We start from the raw sequence: 14949 nt of genomic DNA on the forward strand, positions 1-14949 counted from the left end.
AGTGGGTACTGAATTTGTACATTTTAATTCAATTGCTGCTATTTTAGAAGGCAATAATAATAAAATATTGTGACATCTCTAACATATATAACAATAAAATACAAGAAAATGAGAATAAAAGTGAGATGAAGTTGAATTCATAAGATTCTTATATTGTTTTAAAATAGCGTAATACTGTTTGAAAGTAGACCATAATTACTTAAAGATAAATAATGTAATCACTAGAGCAATCATAAAAAATAACACAAAAATATAGCTAAATGATGATACACAAAAAAATAGTATACAAAAACAATATGCAATTTAACCAATAAAAAACAAGAAAGGCATAGGATAAACATGAAATAAATTACAAGATAAAAGAGCTAAACTGAATTACATTGATAATTACTTTAACTCTATTTGGCTAAACAACCAATTAACAAGAACATATTTTCAGTCTAGATTAAAGAATAAAAAGAATCTAACTATATTTTTAAAAGATATACTTAAAATATAAGCAAACATATAATTCGAGTTAAAGTGTTAAAGGAACAAAGCATACTGTAGTGTGGCTCTATAATATTATACTAAGAAGATTTTGAAAAAAAGTGGTAGCAAAAAATTTCATAATGGTGAATCAAGTTCATCAAGAACAATAACACTTTTGTGTATGTACCTTTAAAACCTATATTTACACAAGGGGAATCTTTGAAGAAATAAATAAATAAATGCAAGGCATAGTTTGAGATTTTTTAACAACTTTCAGGATTTGATAAAACAGACCAAGCCAAAAAAAAAAAATGACAGTACAAATGTAAATGATTTGAAAAACATGATTAACCTGTATGACCTAGTGAATACACACTGACTGTTACACCTAATAAACATAGAGAGAATATTTATTAGAATACACTATACACTGGATACTAAAACATGTCTTCATAAATATTGAAGGCTTGAAATCAGTTTACATCATCTGACTACATGGTATTTAATTAAAAATTAATAGGTACCTTATAATAAGATATCTGAAAAAAAATCCCTAAGTATTTGGAAATTTAGCAGCATACTTCTACATAAACCATGGAGCAAGCAAAAAAAAGTAATAATAGATAAAAATAAAACAATATAACTGTTTTATTTTACAATATTAAAATTCACATCATACTGGTAATTATATCACTTGCAACTACTGAAACACAGAATAAAAAAATTAGATGTTAACTTTAGAAATGTGTTAAGGACTACATAGCTTTTCAAAATTCTCTTAGGGGAGTACTTGAGTGACAAAGGGTGAAATCTACTGCTCCAGCTCATGGGACATATTTAATGAATAATCCGCGCCATCAGAGACCATGGCAATGAAGGGTGAATTGGGGGAACGCGTACACAAGGGTTGAGAGTCCTATATTGCTACTTCGCTTGCAGATTTGTGTATTGAGAAGTTACAAGATCCTGGAGGGGCCAAGTGTGTGTGTGTGTGTGTGTGTGTGTGCGCATGTGAGCGTGCACGCGCGCGCACACACATACACACACTCCTAGTACTTTTAGGTAGGAGCGGCACTCAGCTTGTCTCCCAGAATGGTGCAAGAGTAGCAGAAAAATTCTTATTACCCTAAGTGTGTTTGGATGTAGTGAAAAGCTCACCTTCTCTGAAAGGGCTTTGCATCAGCAAGAGACAACTCAGATGCCACCTGCGAACTGATGGCAGAGTTTAAATAGAAAAATGTCATCATAGATGCCAATATAAATAAGTAAAATCAAATATTAGTTGAACTATTTTGATGCAATTCAAGTAAAAGAGGGACATGCTTACATACTTGAAATTGTTTTGCTCTCTTAATGGAAAAATAATAGCATCCACTTATTGAACTTTATGTCAAGCACTGTAAGAATTCCACATGTATTAACTTATTTAATTCTCACAGCTACTACATGTGATAGATGTTATCATAATTCCAATTGTAGTGAAGGCAACAATTCATTAAGAGGGATGTAATGTTACCAGGTTATATCATTTATAAGTGGAGAAGCAGGAATGGGAATTTGAAACAGAAATTGAGATTCATTTTGAAATAAAAAAAAAGATAAAGCTATTTTGTGGGTTTGTGTGTGCATAATCTGTGGATATGACAAATACATATATGTACATACAAACATCACTAGGACTTCACTGATTGATACAGCTGGATAGCACCTCCTTATGTTTTGTTTCCCATGGCTGCTTTTCCTATCCATGAGTCAAATTTCCTCTCAACATCAAACCAGTTTACAACTGCCAAATCACATCAACTCAAGAGAAGATGCTTTAAAGGTCCAACTTCTTTGTTGATGAGCCACGCTCTATTGTTTGTAGCACTCTTGTTTGTAGTGGAGAAGGAAAGATGATTATAACCCTCCCATCACACATGCAAGTCAGTAAAAGGAAAAAGAAAACAAGAAGTTATAACTTCTTTTTCCTACATAGAATTTAGACATAACATTCTGAAAGGACCTAAGGAAATAGGAAATTCCTTTCATCTCCTCAAACCCTTCATGGGCCAAAGATTGTATGTATAATGAAAAATATCCATAGAAACAATAGGAATGACTTTATTCTTATAATTCCACCATCTATCCATTTTGCCATGCAGAAATTATGATGTTTCTGATCTCATAAAATGTTTGGATATTTTTTAAGTAATTGAGGAAAAAAACACTTTAGAAATAAAATTCACTCTGTTTTTTGTACTTGGGGGTTGAGAGGTAACCTTCCATAGAATAAACAGTTTTCATAAGTTTGTTATAATGTCATTCTTTAATAGCACTTTATGTACATAACACTCAAGCATGGCAACATAATAGCCCTGAGAAATACACAATCTAAACTGTGTGGAAAGTATTATTTTATGAGGTGAATAGACAAACCCATTAGTCAGTAGAGTGAAGATGGCATTTTTGTTTCTAGTTCTTCCAATTCTCAATACCTGTGCACTGTGAAAGTAATCTTGTGATGTAACCATAAAAACTGAAATGCATTTATATCAGAGGCCCCTTAGGAAAAACAATATATTGGCAATAAAGTTCACTGAATGACATATACATGGAATTTGTTGCAATTGGTTTTGATTCTGCAGAGGGGATTACATTCTGGTGCAAAAGGTGATTGGATAAAAGGCTGGTGGATAAATTAAGAAAAATAATAAAAATACTTTCCCTGACAATCTTCCACAGCTTTGTCATCACACATAAAATTCAATGAAATTAGCAATGCCTCTTGTTAAGTAAACATTTTTACTTACTTCGTCTGCTTATTTCCTTGTCTAGACTTAAGATTTTTACAGGCTTCACTATGCTTCACAACAAAGCTGCAGTGTCTCTCTTGACTTTAACTACAACAGATACAGGGAACAAGGATCTTTTTCTTAATTTTTTTTCTCTTAGGTAGGAGTCATAAAGCACCAGAAAAGCATAAAAATTCTAAGGAATACATTCAAATTATTTTAAATTTAAAAGGTTGACATATAAACAAGGGAATTAGGGAGAAATAATTTGAGGAGTATAGAATCCTCAGGCTGCAAGATTTGCTGAGATCACTTTCAATTTATGTTGTTTCTTTTTTTTCTCCCCTCACATTACCACAGATTGAAAGCCCAGAAGTAGAAGAAATCTCTAGTAATTGTCATTCAAATGTATCAGCAGAATTATGAGTTAACCTGGGGCTCCCTCTCTTCACTTTTATAAAGACTCATTTCACCTGGTTAAGGTGTCATCTGATCCACTGACTGTAGACTTTCCAGCCTGGATCACTGGCATTTAAACTTGACAAAGAACACAATGGAGAGTCCTTCCAGTTCTAGCGATAGGTCAGTTTATAAATAAAGAAAATATTAAGACATTTATGGGATACTTAATATATATGTTCTGTCCTAATACTTGACTGAGATTAACTTGGGCAGAGAAGTAAGGCAGAAAGAGTTGTGATAACTTCCCCATATCCAGGCAGTCTGGCTCTAAAGGCCAGGCCTTCCTAAACTATATTTATTTTCCTTACTCTAGACCCAAAAAGTCTGAGTAACTGTCTACAGATGTGAGTGTAGGTACAATGCTTCTTACAGAGAAAACAAATAGAAACTTTCTGGCCTATGTATAAAATATAAAAATACACATATTGTAGAAACCGATAACATTGGATGGTTCTGGAGTTAGGACTTGGATAAATGAGGAATAGTGGTAGAAGAGAGGTTTTCATGTATATTTTTCTGGAAGTTTTGAATTTTGAAATATCTAGATGCATTACTTTCACCAAAATAAATAAAACTTAGAAAAAGCCAATTATAAGATTCAGTAGATTTATCATGTCAACAAGCAATTGTCAGCCCAATATTAAAAAGAAAAGTTAAAGACATACTTGGGGAATTCAGGATGTTTTATTTTGCCAGGCAAATGCTTTATTCAATATCCAATTAAATAATAATGTGCTAACTACATTTAGTTTATTTTCTTACACCGAGTTAACATTCACTGTAATGACAGTTTCATCATGCTAAAATCTATTCACAAACCTATGCTTTGAAAAAAAAGTGCTTTTCTAGAAACTGTTATGTACAATACAAATAGAAAACATATTATTTAGTCATCGAATTGTCACATGATACAAAATAAAACCAATCAACATTCAGTATACATTAACAATATTTTTGAGGAAGAACATTTTCTTTACATTTGGCAGTTCTGTTCAAGAAGGATTTCTATAATTTTAAACGAAAAGTAATAAAATTATATACAATTTAATAATGTTCAAAGTAAAAGGTATTAAATAGCACAAATAATATTACAAAACTAAACACCCTTAACCATCTATCTATCAGTTTGGGTTTACATGAGGCAAGGGGTCCCATGTAGTTTCCCCTATCCTCTGACTCTAAAACAACTGTACTTCAACTCCGTTCATAGAATAGATTGGCCACACACACACAGAAGATGGGTTTGGTTTTACACACATTTCTACTTGTGCACATACAAGAGAATAAAGAGGTTTAATTACACCCTTTAAGCAGGCAAACTATATCATAAATTGTTTTAGAGACTGCTTATAATTATACACATTTGCGACAATAGCTTTTAATCAATAGCTTTTTTTAAAAAAATGAGTACTATGTTGTGTTTGAACTAGTTTTTCCCCATTGAGGCCTCCTCTTATAATAATTTACCACCACTTAAATAAGTAATCATATTCTTAGATTCTCAACGGTTACACATTCATTTTAACAATGACTTTTAGTTCTTGAAGCTTTCTTTATACTGCAGTGCTTAAAAAGGTGATATATCTACCTTACCTTCTTCAAGGATTAACGACAAATAAAACTTTATACTCAGTTTTGATTAGGTATCTGATGCAATTTGTTTGCAACAGTAAACATGAAAATATCTTTAATGGTAGATAAAATGAAAGAGCAAAAGTTGTGTTTTAGAAGAAATATGAAGAAATTTTTCATATTTCTTCCATCTAATTGTCATTTGGAGTAGAAAACTTAATATCAAATTATTTTAATAAAATGATCCAAACATACAATTAGAAGATAATTATTTTATTAATCACAAAACTTATCAAATTTGTATTTACAGAGCAGTGAACATAATGTACCAACATTCTTTTAAAAGAATGTCTATTTTTGTTCAGATTAGATTTTTTTTCATTTCTCCCCAAAATGACCACACAAAAGATCATTAAAAATGAACTGATGACTTAAAAATCAATGTTATCTCATGTTGGTAAACAAAAAAAAATGTGAATTAATCATCAAAATTAATTATTAAAGTTAAAAACTAGTCACATTCCTTATAAACTGTTAATAAAATTCTATTTTCTACTTTCTTTTTTTCCATTCTGATGGTTTCACCTTTCATATACAAGTTTGATATTTCAAAAATTTTTTCTTATCTTGTTTAATTTGCCACAAAAGACTAAAAATTTAGAACACGGTAATCAATTTAAAAGTATAACATTATATTCTCTAAGTCTAGAATAACTTAAATAACTCCTCAAAAGAAAGTGTTTCTGTTTGGAAGATAACATAAAACTATAAACTTAAATGCTTCTCTGACATAATTCCAATCAAAGACGTTTATTGTGAGGGTCATTCATTTTTATCTTCCTGAAACAAGCGAACAAAGATCAATGACAGATACCAGCAACTGACAACTTTTACAAACTTAAAAGTAACGAATAACATATTTCCCTGGAAGCATACAAACTTCCGTTTTTTCTTTATGAATTACTTATGTTTTGTGCAGCTGTTAGATGCCCTCTTCCTTGTCTTTTCTCTATTCTACATTTCTTTGACAGCTACCCAGTCACATGCATTTATACGACTTTTATACAGCTTTTACTATGTAAAAGTTGCAAAGTTAGTTATTTGTTTTCATATATAAAATCAGTGACAATTAGAAATCTAAACCCTTAAATCAAGGAAGGAAGATCACAGGGTTACGGCCCTTGTTCAATTAATTAAGGGATGTAAGAATTCTAGTTTTATAGTCGCCATATTGATTTTGAAGAAAAGGTAAATAAAGATATAAATAAAATCTGGGTTAATTTAAATATTTATATGCACCATGAGGACCATGACATGTCTAGTGCTAGTCAATATCATACAAGAAAATGCATGCTCATTTCAGTTCATGTAACGTTCACTTTAGGAGTGTGTAACCATCTTTCTCAGGAATTTCCCATGGGTAAAGAACAAGGCTCATTGTTCAAACTTTGATCACTGATGAGAGACCATCTGCTACTGGAAGCCTTCGCCCCATGTAAGAAGACATTAGGACTCTGGCAACTGATTCCTTCTGTTTCTACTTTTCCGGCTGTTGATGAGAGCCTTTAATTTGCCATAGTCCCCTCTCATTTTTTGGGCTTCTTCTCCCTGGTGATGTTGCTGCCGAGTGTCTTTGCAGTACTGATTAATCATCTGCATTTCTGAGTGGCTAAATGCCCCCATGATGTCTTTCGGGTGGAAGGGTAAAGCCCTCACGGAGCTGGCCCAGGTCCACGGGGACCATTTGTCTGTTACAACAGCCACCATTTCAGAATCTAAAACTTTAAAGTTGATCTTGGCTATGGTCTGCTTGAAGCTGTTTTCTGTCGCAATGCAGTGATACAGCCCTTGGTCAGAATCCTGAATGGAGCGGATCAGGAGTCCTTGGGAAGTGGCTATGATTCGTTCATTCAGCTTGACCTAAGAGAGAGACAGACATCAAACCCAACTCTATATCTTCTAAAAAGATAGCCAACATATAGAGTACTGTTGACTTAAACACATTTGGCAGAAGCATGGAATACTAATTAACTTCCTTCTTAAGAACTAGGCACAAATTTTTGGTCAGTTCCATTGTTTCCTTTTGCTCAGATCTTGTCTCAAGGGTCCTGAATCTACTAATGAGAGGATGAAGTTATCACCTATATTGCCAAAGATAGCTTAAAGTGCATTCCCTTTAAATACAAGTAGTTTCTTCAGATACCAGCCCAGAATTCTGGTTGCTTTTGGAATGTGACTCACAGTCAACATATATAACAAATAAATTCCACATATAATTTAAAATATCTATTTCAACCTTGAGTTCTTGTCTTTTATTGTAACAAAAACACTCACTTATTAGTAAAAACAAAAAGCCACAATTAAAGGATTGAATTTATCTTTTTTAATGAATGAATGTTCAACAAACTAAAAATTACATAAGCAGAGGCAGAGTTTTGAACATTATCATGGGCTTTTTCCAATTATCCCATATAAAAAAAATCACTAAAAATAAGCTGAAATATCATTTCTTGTAAGTCTTCTAAGTGGTTTTACTTTCCAAGGAAAGGTAATACAAAGCTATGAGGTTAATATTTAATTACTTTACAGGTTTATACTGAACAAAGAAACAAAAAACAGAAAACAAACAAAAACCCTATCATTTGCTGGATATCAGATAAAGGCTGGAAATACATCTTTTTTACAGTTCCAGCTACAGTTTTGTCAGTGAACAGATTAAAAACCTAAGTGGTAAGAATTTTCTTGACATGCATACTCTGAAATGCTCTTTCACTGAGGGAAAAAAGAAAGTTGACCCAAACAATAAAAAGGAATGCATGTGAAATGTTTTTCTAAATGGTAAGTTTCTGTGTAAATGTGTATTTTATTAATAAAATCCAAATCAAAGATAGGTTGTTTTAGATAAAAAGTAATCCACACAAAAGCACCAAGAGGAAAAGTACAGTATTGAAATACAGACAATAGAACAGAACTAGAAAAGAGCAGGAGGAAGCAAAGACTAAAATATATAAAGCAAAATTCTGATGTTAATGTAATTTTTAAAGTTTAAATGTGCCTCAGGAATAGTTTAAATAATGTAGAAATACATTCATAAAAAAAGAAAAGAAAATACTTCCTATTTGTGCAACATTGGGGAAAATTTTGGAGGTCAATTTGATAATATCCATATAACATGTATATAATATATATATTTGGTGCAGAAATTTCATTGATAGGTATTTGTATAAAATATGTACTCTCACAAGTATGCATACATTCATTTGCATGATATTTTTGAAAAGAGGAAAAACAGGAAAAAACCTAACCGATCGATAGCTTTAAAAAACTTAAGGTACATTCATATAATGGGACACTATGCAATCAAGAAAAATGAGGTAGTTCCACATGTACTGATATTGAAGTGTGTGTGTGTGTGTGTGTGTGTATGTGGGGGTGTAAGAAAATTATTGAGACTAGGAGAATATTTGGAGGAATACATAATGATTGAAAATGTAATGTTGGTAGCCTTATACTCTGGGAAGTGGGAATAAGTATTAAAATGAAGCAGATAAGGGCTTTTATTTTTCACTTTATGCTGCACTGTATAAACTATTTGGATTTTTCTCTGAGTTTTTACCATTTGTCTTACTTTTTTGTTTCAAGTTCAATATTTATATATTATTAACATGAAAAATAAGTGTGTTTGCCTAAACTAAGGAAGAATGAGGATAAGTTTAATAAAATACTAATAGTATATTCAACTAAATTAAAAATGAGTGGACTTGTGCTCTGCTTAGATTTCGGACAAAACAGATTTTATAATTATATTAATTTTTTCATAATCATAAATTAAAGGATTCTTATGTTTCTGAAATTTAAAAAATCAAGATAGTAATATTTGCGTCTCCACATTCTTGAGCATTCTGCAATGGAACAATAGAGTTATCACAAAAGAGATTTGATTCATAAGACATTCCATTTTAAATTTTGTTTATTAATTTCTGTGCCATGTATTCAAGGATATCTATATATATATATATTCATTTACTTTAATTTTAAATAGAAATTATATTCAACTTATTGTATATTATTCTATTGAACATTCTACTGAATAAAAGAAAAACATTTGATCCTTGTTAGATAATCCCTTGTTTGAGTTTTAGATTTCCCATTCACATACATACAGACAGACTTTCTCAGGAAGGGTGGTTCGTGTCCATGTATCATGTTCTAGTCTAAGAACTCCATTCTGTATAATAATCATCATCAAACATTATGGCTCCTACCCCACATTACTTTGTAAGGCACTTATTTTATAATCCACATCTATTCAAAATAATTTAAAATTATTAGACTGTATAAATTTCAAGACTTCTCTGATGATAGATTTTGTAGCAAAGAAAATAGATATCAAATAAATCATTTTTATTAATGAAAAATTAAAATAAAATTAGTATCATAGAATTCTAGGGCAAGAAGGGGTCCTGAAGTTCACCTAGCTCATATTTTCTCCAGATAGTTAAATCCTTTCTTATACAAGTGGTCATCGGTCTATTTTTCATATTCTAGTGACAGGGGACACAAATTTCTTAAACAGCTCATAACATCATTGGATAGGCAGGTCTGAGCATTAGAAAGTATTTTCTCATAGGGAGCCAACATCTATTTCAGTAACTTTGATGTAGCGTCTATGTTCTATAGCTTGGGATGTGTCCATTCCACATAGCCCTAATCAACTTAATATGTAGTATGTAGTATCAAAACTGCCCACAATGGAATCCACATAAATAAAGGAGGCTCCATTTTCCCCTTTCCTCCATCAGGCTTTTTGATGTACTGCTAATAGCACTACATTTTAGAGTACTCGAAGGCTATATATGAATATATACATATACATATACATATATATACATTTACATATATATGTGTATATACATGTATATGCATGTATATACATATGTGCATATCTTTTTTTCTTTCTGTCATTTACCATGCATGACACCATGACATCGATATAATGGAATTCATTATTTATAATATTTTACCCTATGCTGTTTTCCAACATTTCCCTTTTAAAACAGCTCTTTCCAATCAACAAAAGGTTAATGTGACTGTCCTTTTATTTGAAAACCTAGAGTTTTTTTCCATATCACTAAATAAAGGCAATGGTCTCATAAACAATGATTCCATATATTACCTAACCAAAACCCGAGAGTCATGAATAATAAAGCAATGGAAATGGATTACCATATAGCAGAAAAATGCTGTTTTCCATAAAGGTTATAGTTTAGTGTAATTTCTTGCTGAGGCAAATGGAACTTTTTTTTTTTTTAAAGCCCCTTTTATCTTGTGAATCACACAAAGGTGCTGTTGTGTGAGAACTTGGCTTCTGGATTTGCACACATCTTGTTTCTTTTACAAATGCTTCCTCACATCAATCCCCGTCTGAGTGCCCAAGCTCTTGTTTCAATCACCATGTTAGAGGTGAGCCAGTAGAGAGGATTTCTAATTAATCCATCAACTCAGCGGACAAAAGATTTTACAGAAGTTGGCACTTGTCATCCCAAAGACATAAGAGGATGTTCATACGCCTCTCCTTTTTCCTTTGATCTGAGCCTCGCTGGGGGATGGTGAGTTAATGCTCCTTCCAAAGCCCTGATTGATTGCTGCTGTGCTGCATCACTCACCTCTTTCCTCCTGTCTTTGTCTTTCTGCAATAACCACTTGATAGATGCTTGAGGAGACTTGGGGGCACACTCAAGGAAAGTGGTGTTGTTTTTTACTCCATACTGAACAATTTCAGCTGCATTTCTATATGCTGAAAAGCAAAAATAAAAGGAGGGAAGGGAGGGTGGTAGGGAGGGAGAGAGAGAGAGAGAGACAGAGAGAGAAACCATGGAATTTACAGCATGTTCTTCTACATGAATGTTTATTTCTCTATAAAATTGGATCAATTATGGTAGCCCCCAAAAGGCAATCTTAATAATTTAACAAGGAGACTATTACACACTGTTTATCTGTGTTGTTTAATCTAAAGGGAAGGAGAGAACGACTTAGGGAATAAGTATTTATTCAAGAATCATTCTATACCGAAGAGTAGAGGTGTAATATAACAGTAATAGGAACACACTTAATGGCACTTGGACAACATCTTTGTGAATCAGGTTTCCTAAGTTTTTCAGAGCCGAGCAGACTGAGTCTCTCAGTTTTGAGGTTTTTTTTTTTTTTTTAAGCTCTCTGAGTTTTGAGGAAACAAACATCTGGAAAAGGCAGAAAGCAAGGTGAGGCCACAGTGCGATGCAGCGGTTGAGAACACAGGCTTCGGAATTAGAGGCACCTGAGGAAAACTCCTGACTTTACCCCTACTGGCTGTGTAGCCTTAGAGAAATTACATGATCTCTCTGTGTTTCAGTTTTATTTGGCCCTAAAACACAGACTGTTATATTTTTATACAGGTTTCTTTACTGAATTTCTTAAGTTCAAAAAGCATTTAGTGTTTATCATGTAGTAGCCTTAGACCTGGACAAAATACTCATTTATAAAGTGGGAATAGAAATAGACCCTACTTTACTACAATTTCTTGAGCAGTAAGTGAGATCATCCATAAAAAAGCATTAAGCTCAGGTTCTGACACAAAATCAACATCCATGTCTGTTCATCATTACCTTCACAGCCAATATTACCACCACTAGGACTATGGCAACTATTAATAAGAACTGACACAGATTTATAAAATACTCAGTAAATAGAGAAATGGTAACCCGGATTTATTCCCTCAGTTAGATGTATGGAAAATTAAGCAAAATGTGTCTTAATTTGTCCTTGTAGCTGGCGTAGTTAGTAACAAGAATCCTTACTAAAAGAAAAAAATGCCCAGGCTCAAAAAGGTTATCAATAGAAGTCTCAATGTAATGTGTTAACGGTACATCTATGGCACCTTGGTGAGCCAGGAGGAAGTTCTTCCTGGGGATATTTGTGTTGGGGTTGAGATGGGATGAGGGGATGAGTGGGGAAAGTATATCATGGTATCTCCACATGAGGATGGGAAGAAAGGGATTGGGTTAATTGTAAGAAACAAGGCAGAGTTGTCAAAAATACATGAAATGGTTATAAATTGTAAAATCAAGGCACTGTAGTATCCCCATTTCCAGAGCAAGATTATTTGCAAGAGCCAAAAGGTAGAAGCAACCCATGTGCCCAGGGACAGATGAATGGATAAAAAAAATATGTGATATATATATATATATATATATATATACACACACACACACACACACACACACACACACACACACACACTGGAATATTCTTCCACCTTGAACAGGAAAGAAATTCTGACACATGGTATAACAGGAATGATCCCTGAGGAAGACATTATGCTAAGTGAAATAAGCCAGCTACAAAATGACAAACATTGTTTGATTCCCCTTATAGAAGGTATTTCAAGTAGTCAAGTTCATAGACACAGAAAGTAGAATGGGGGTGGCCAGCAGCTGAGGAAGGGGGAATAGGGTGTTAGTGTTTAATGGGTACGGAGTTTCACTTTGGGAGGATGAAAACGTTATGGAGATGGATGGTGGTGTTGGTTGCACAACAATGTGAATGTATTTAATACAACAGAACTGTACACTTTAAAATGATTAAAATAGTAAATTTTATGTTATGTATATTTACCACAATAAAAAACAAGCAAAGTGAGTGCTATTCTCTTTGTTCTTAGTAGTAAATTTAAAAAAGTAATGTTTTTCTTCAGAAAGAAAAAATAGCTAAGAAAATCTGTAATTGAAAGACCTACCAACAACATACCAAGGTATCTGTGCTGCCAGACTTGTTTTTCACAGTTCTTAGTATATATACAAATAATATTTCATTTTTAATAACCATATATGAATACCAGTAATTATATAGCAAATCTTTCTTTAAAATATTAATAAATTTATTAATTTATTACGATGTTTCCTTTACTGAAATGTGATATGGAGCATTGCTACTCTTCATCAAGTTTGACCACTGCTCACTTTTAATACCTTTTAGATTAAATCCTCTGCATTGAGTCAATGGATTTCCATGTCTCACATCTTGTCTTCGGCTCCTCCTGTAAGTAAAGAAACATATAAAAATGACTTAGAATTAACATTGCCAATTATACCATGTTTAAAAGACAGCATTTTTAATTTTACAATCTTTTATTGCCTAAGCTTTTATAGAAAAAAGAGGTGCGATTATCTGATATTTCTTGTTGAACACTTATGATAGAGTACTTAACCTTGTTTTCAATCTAAATTAATCCAATCTCTTCCCACCTACCTCTTGTGCTCTAATGGCTATGAGCCTTCTATTATGTGCATTTCCTAGGTAAATGCTTGATTCCAAATTAATAGTGTAAATTTTTAGTGTGGAGACATTCACCTAAAATTTTCTAAGATGATAACTCAGAAAGTACAAATTCACTAGCATCTTCCTTCTTATCAATTTTTTTCTTAAATAAGCATACTTTTCTTTAAAAGGTCAATACTTTCTAAAAGTTTCCAGATATATTAAAACTTTTCCAAAACAAGTGATATCGAGATAGGATCTGGATATTTAAAATAAAGTTAAGTAAAATTGTTCATTTACTAGAAAAAGCATTTTCCTTCAGCTTTCTATTTTGAAAATTTTCAAGTCCCCAGAAAAATAGGTATATGAGTACAATGCACACTGGTATACCTAGATTCAGAAATTGTTGTAGTTTGTCATATTTATTTTTTCTCTCATATGCAAGTGTATGTCATGTATATACTGTGTATGCACATATATGCAAATAAGTTGCTGACATGTTTCACACTTCAATGCTTTAGCATATATTTTCTAAGAATAAGTAATTTTCCCACATATCACCATACTAAAGACACTAATATTTATTCAATAACATCATATAATATACATTTTATATTAAAATTTCCCTAGTTGTCCCAACATATCTCTTATGGATTTTTAAAGTATTCAGGATCCAATTAAATTTCACTCATTGCATTTAGTTACATATCACCAGCTTATACATTTCAAAAATTTAGTTACATTCTTTGTAAGTTAGTCATTATTTAAATACAAGTTTTAAATTATTTGCAAACTATTTAATTTCCTGTGTCTTAGTGTTACCTATATATATTAGTTTTAATTGTATTATGTAGTGCAACAAATCAAATTAGAGCAACTGACATTCTCTTCGAAATGAATCATGGATATAAGCATTGCTATGAGACAAGGAAGAGAACTCTCTTTACGGACTAGGAGTACCAGGATAAATTGAGTATTTGCTATCAATGCTGAGAAGTATAGATGACTGAGCATATCACCTAATTGGGTTAGTAATTAAGTCTCTCTTAATATTTTACCCTTAAAAATACATTGAAATATTCAGTAAAAAGAACAGAAATATTAAAATTTCACAGGGATTATGAAATTTACAAGGCAAAACTAATCTCAGGTCATTGAGAATGAAAAAAAATTCATTTCAATGTCCCAGTGAATACTTAATAGCTTATGTACTCAGTGGTTTACATATATCTATGTATGGGATTATAGGTATAAAATTCTGTGTCATTTAAGTGTGCTTTCCATAAAACAGTAACAGAATCCTTATTCAAATATACATTTCTACAGACATACAAACACAAACTAGTGGAAGTCACTCTTGTCTCAGAAAATACAA

The 14949-nt window shown here is 32.2% G+C and overlaps 1 protein-coding gene across 1 annotated transcript in view; it reads right to left on the minus strand.

Annotated features, from left to right (window-relative positions):
* Positions 1–4372: 4372 nt before the first annotated feature.
* Positions 4373–14949, minus strand: part of SEMA3C (semaphorin 3C) — a 183465-nt gene continuing 172888 nt past the window's right edge. Inside the window, exons 16-18 of the mRNA XM_019661576.1 lie at positions 13286–13353; positions 10946–11076; positions 4373–7199 (exon numbers count right to left, since the gene is read on the minus strand). Of these exons, the coding sequence (XP_019517121.1) occupies positions 6786–7199; positions 10946–11076; positions 13286–13353 (613 nt within the window). The 3' untranslated portion in view covers positions 4373–6785. The remainder of the gene's footprint in view (positions 7200–10945; positions 11077–13285; positions 13354–14949) is intronic.

The sequence above is a fragment of the Hipposideros armiger genome, unplaced genomic scaffold, assembly GCF_001890085.2.
Source record: "Hipposideros armiger isolate ML-2016 unplaced genomic scaffold, ASM189008v1 scaffold_354, whole genome shotgun sequence".
NCBI lineage: Eukaryota > Metazoa > Chordata > Mammalia > Chiroptera > Hipposideridae > Hipposideros > Hipposideros armiger.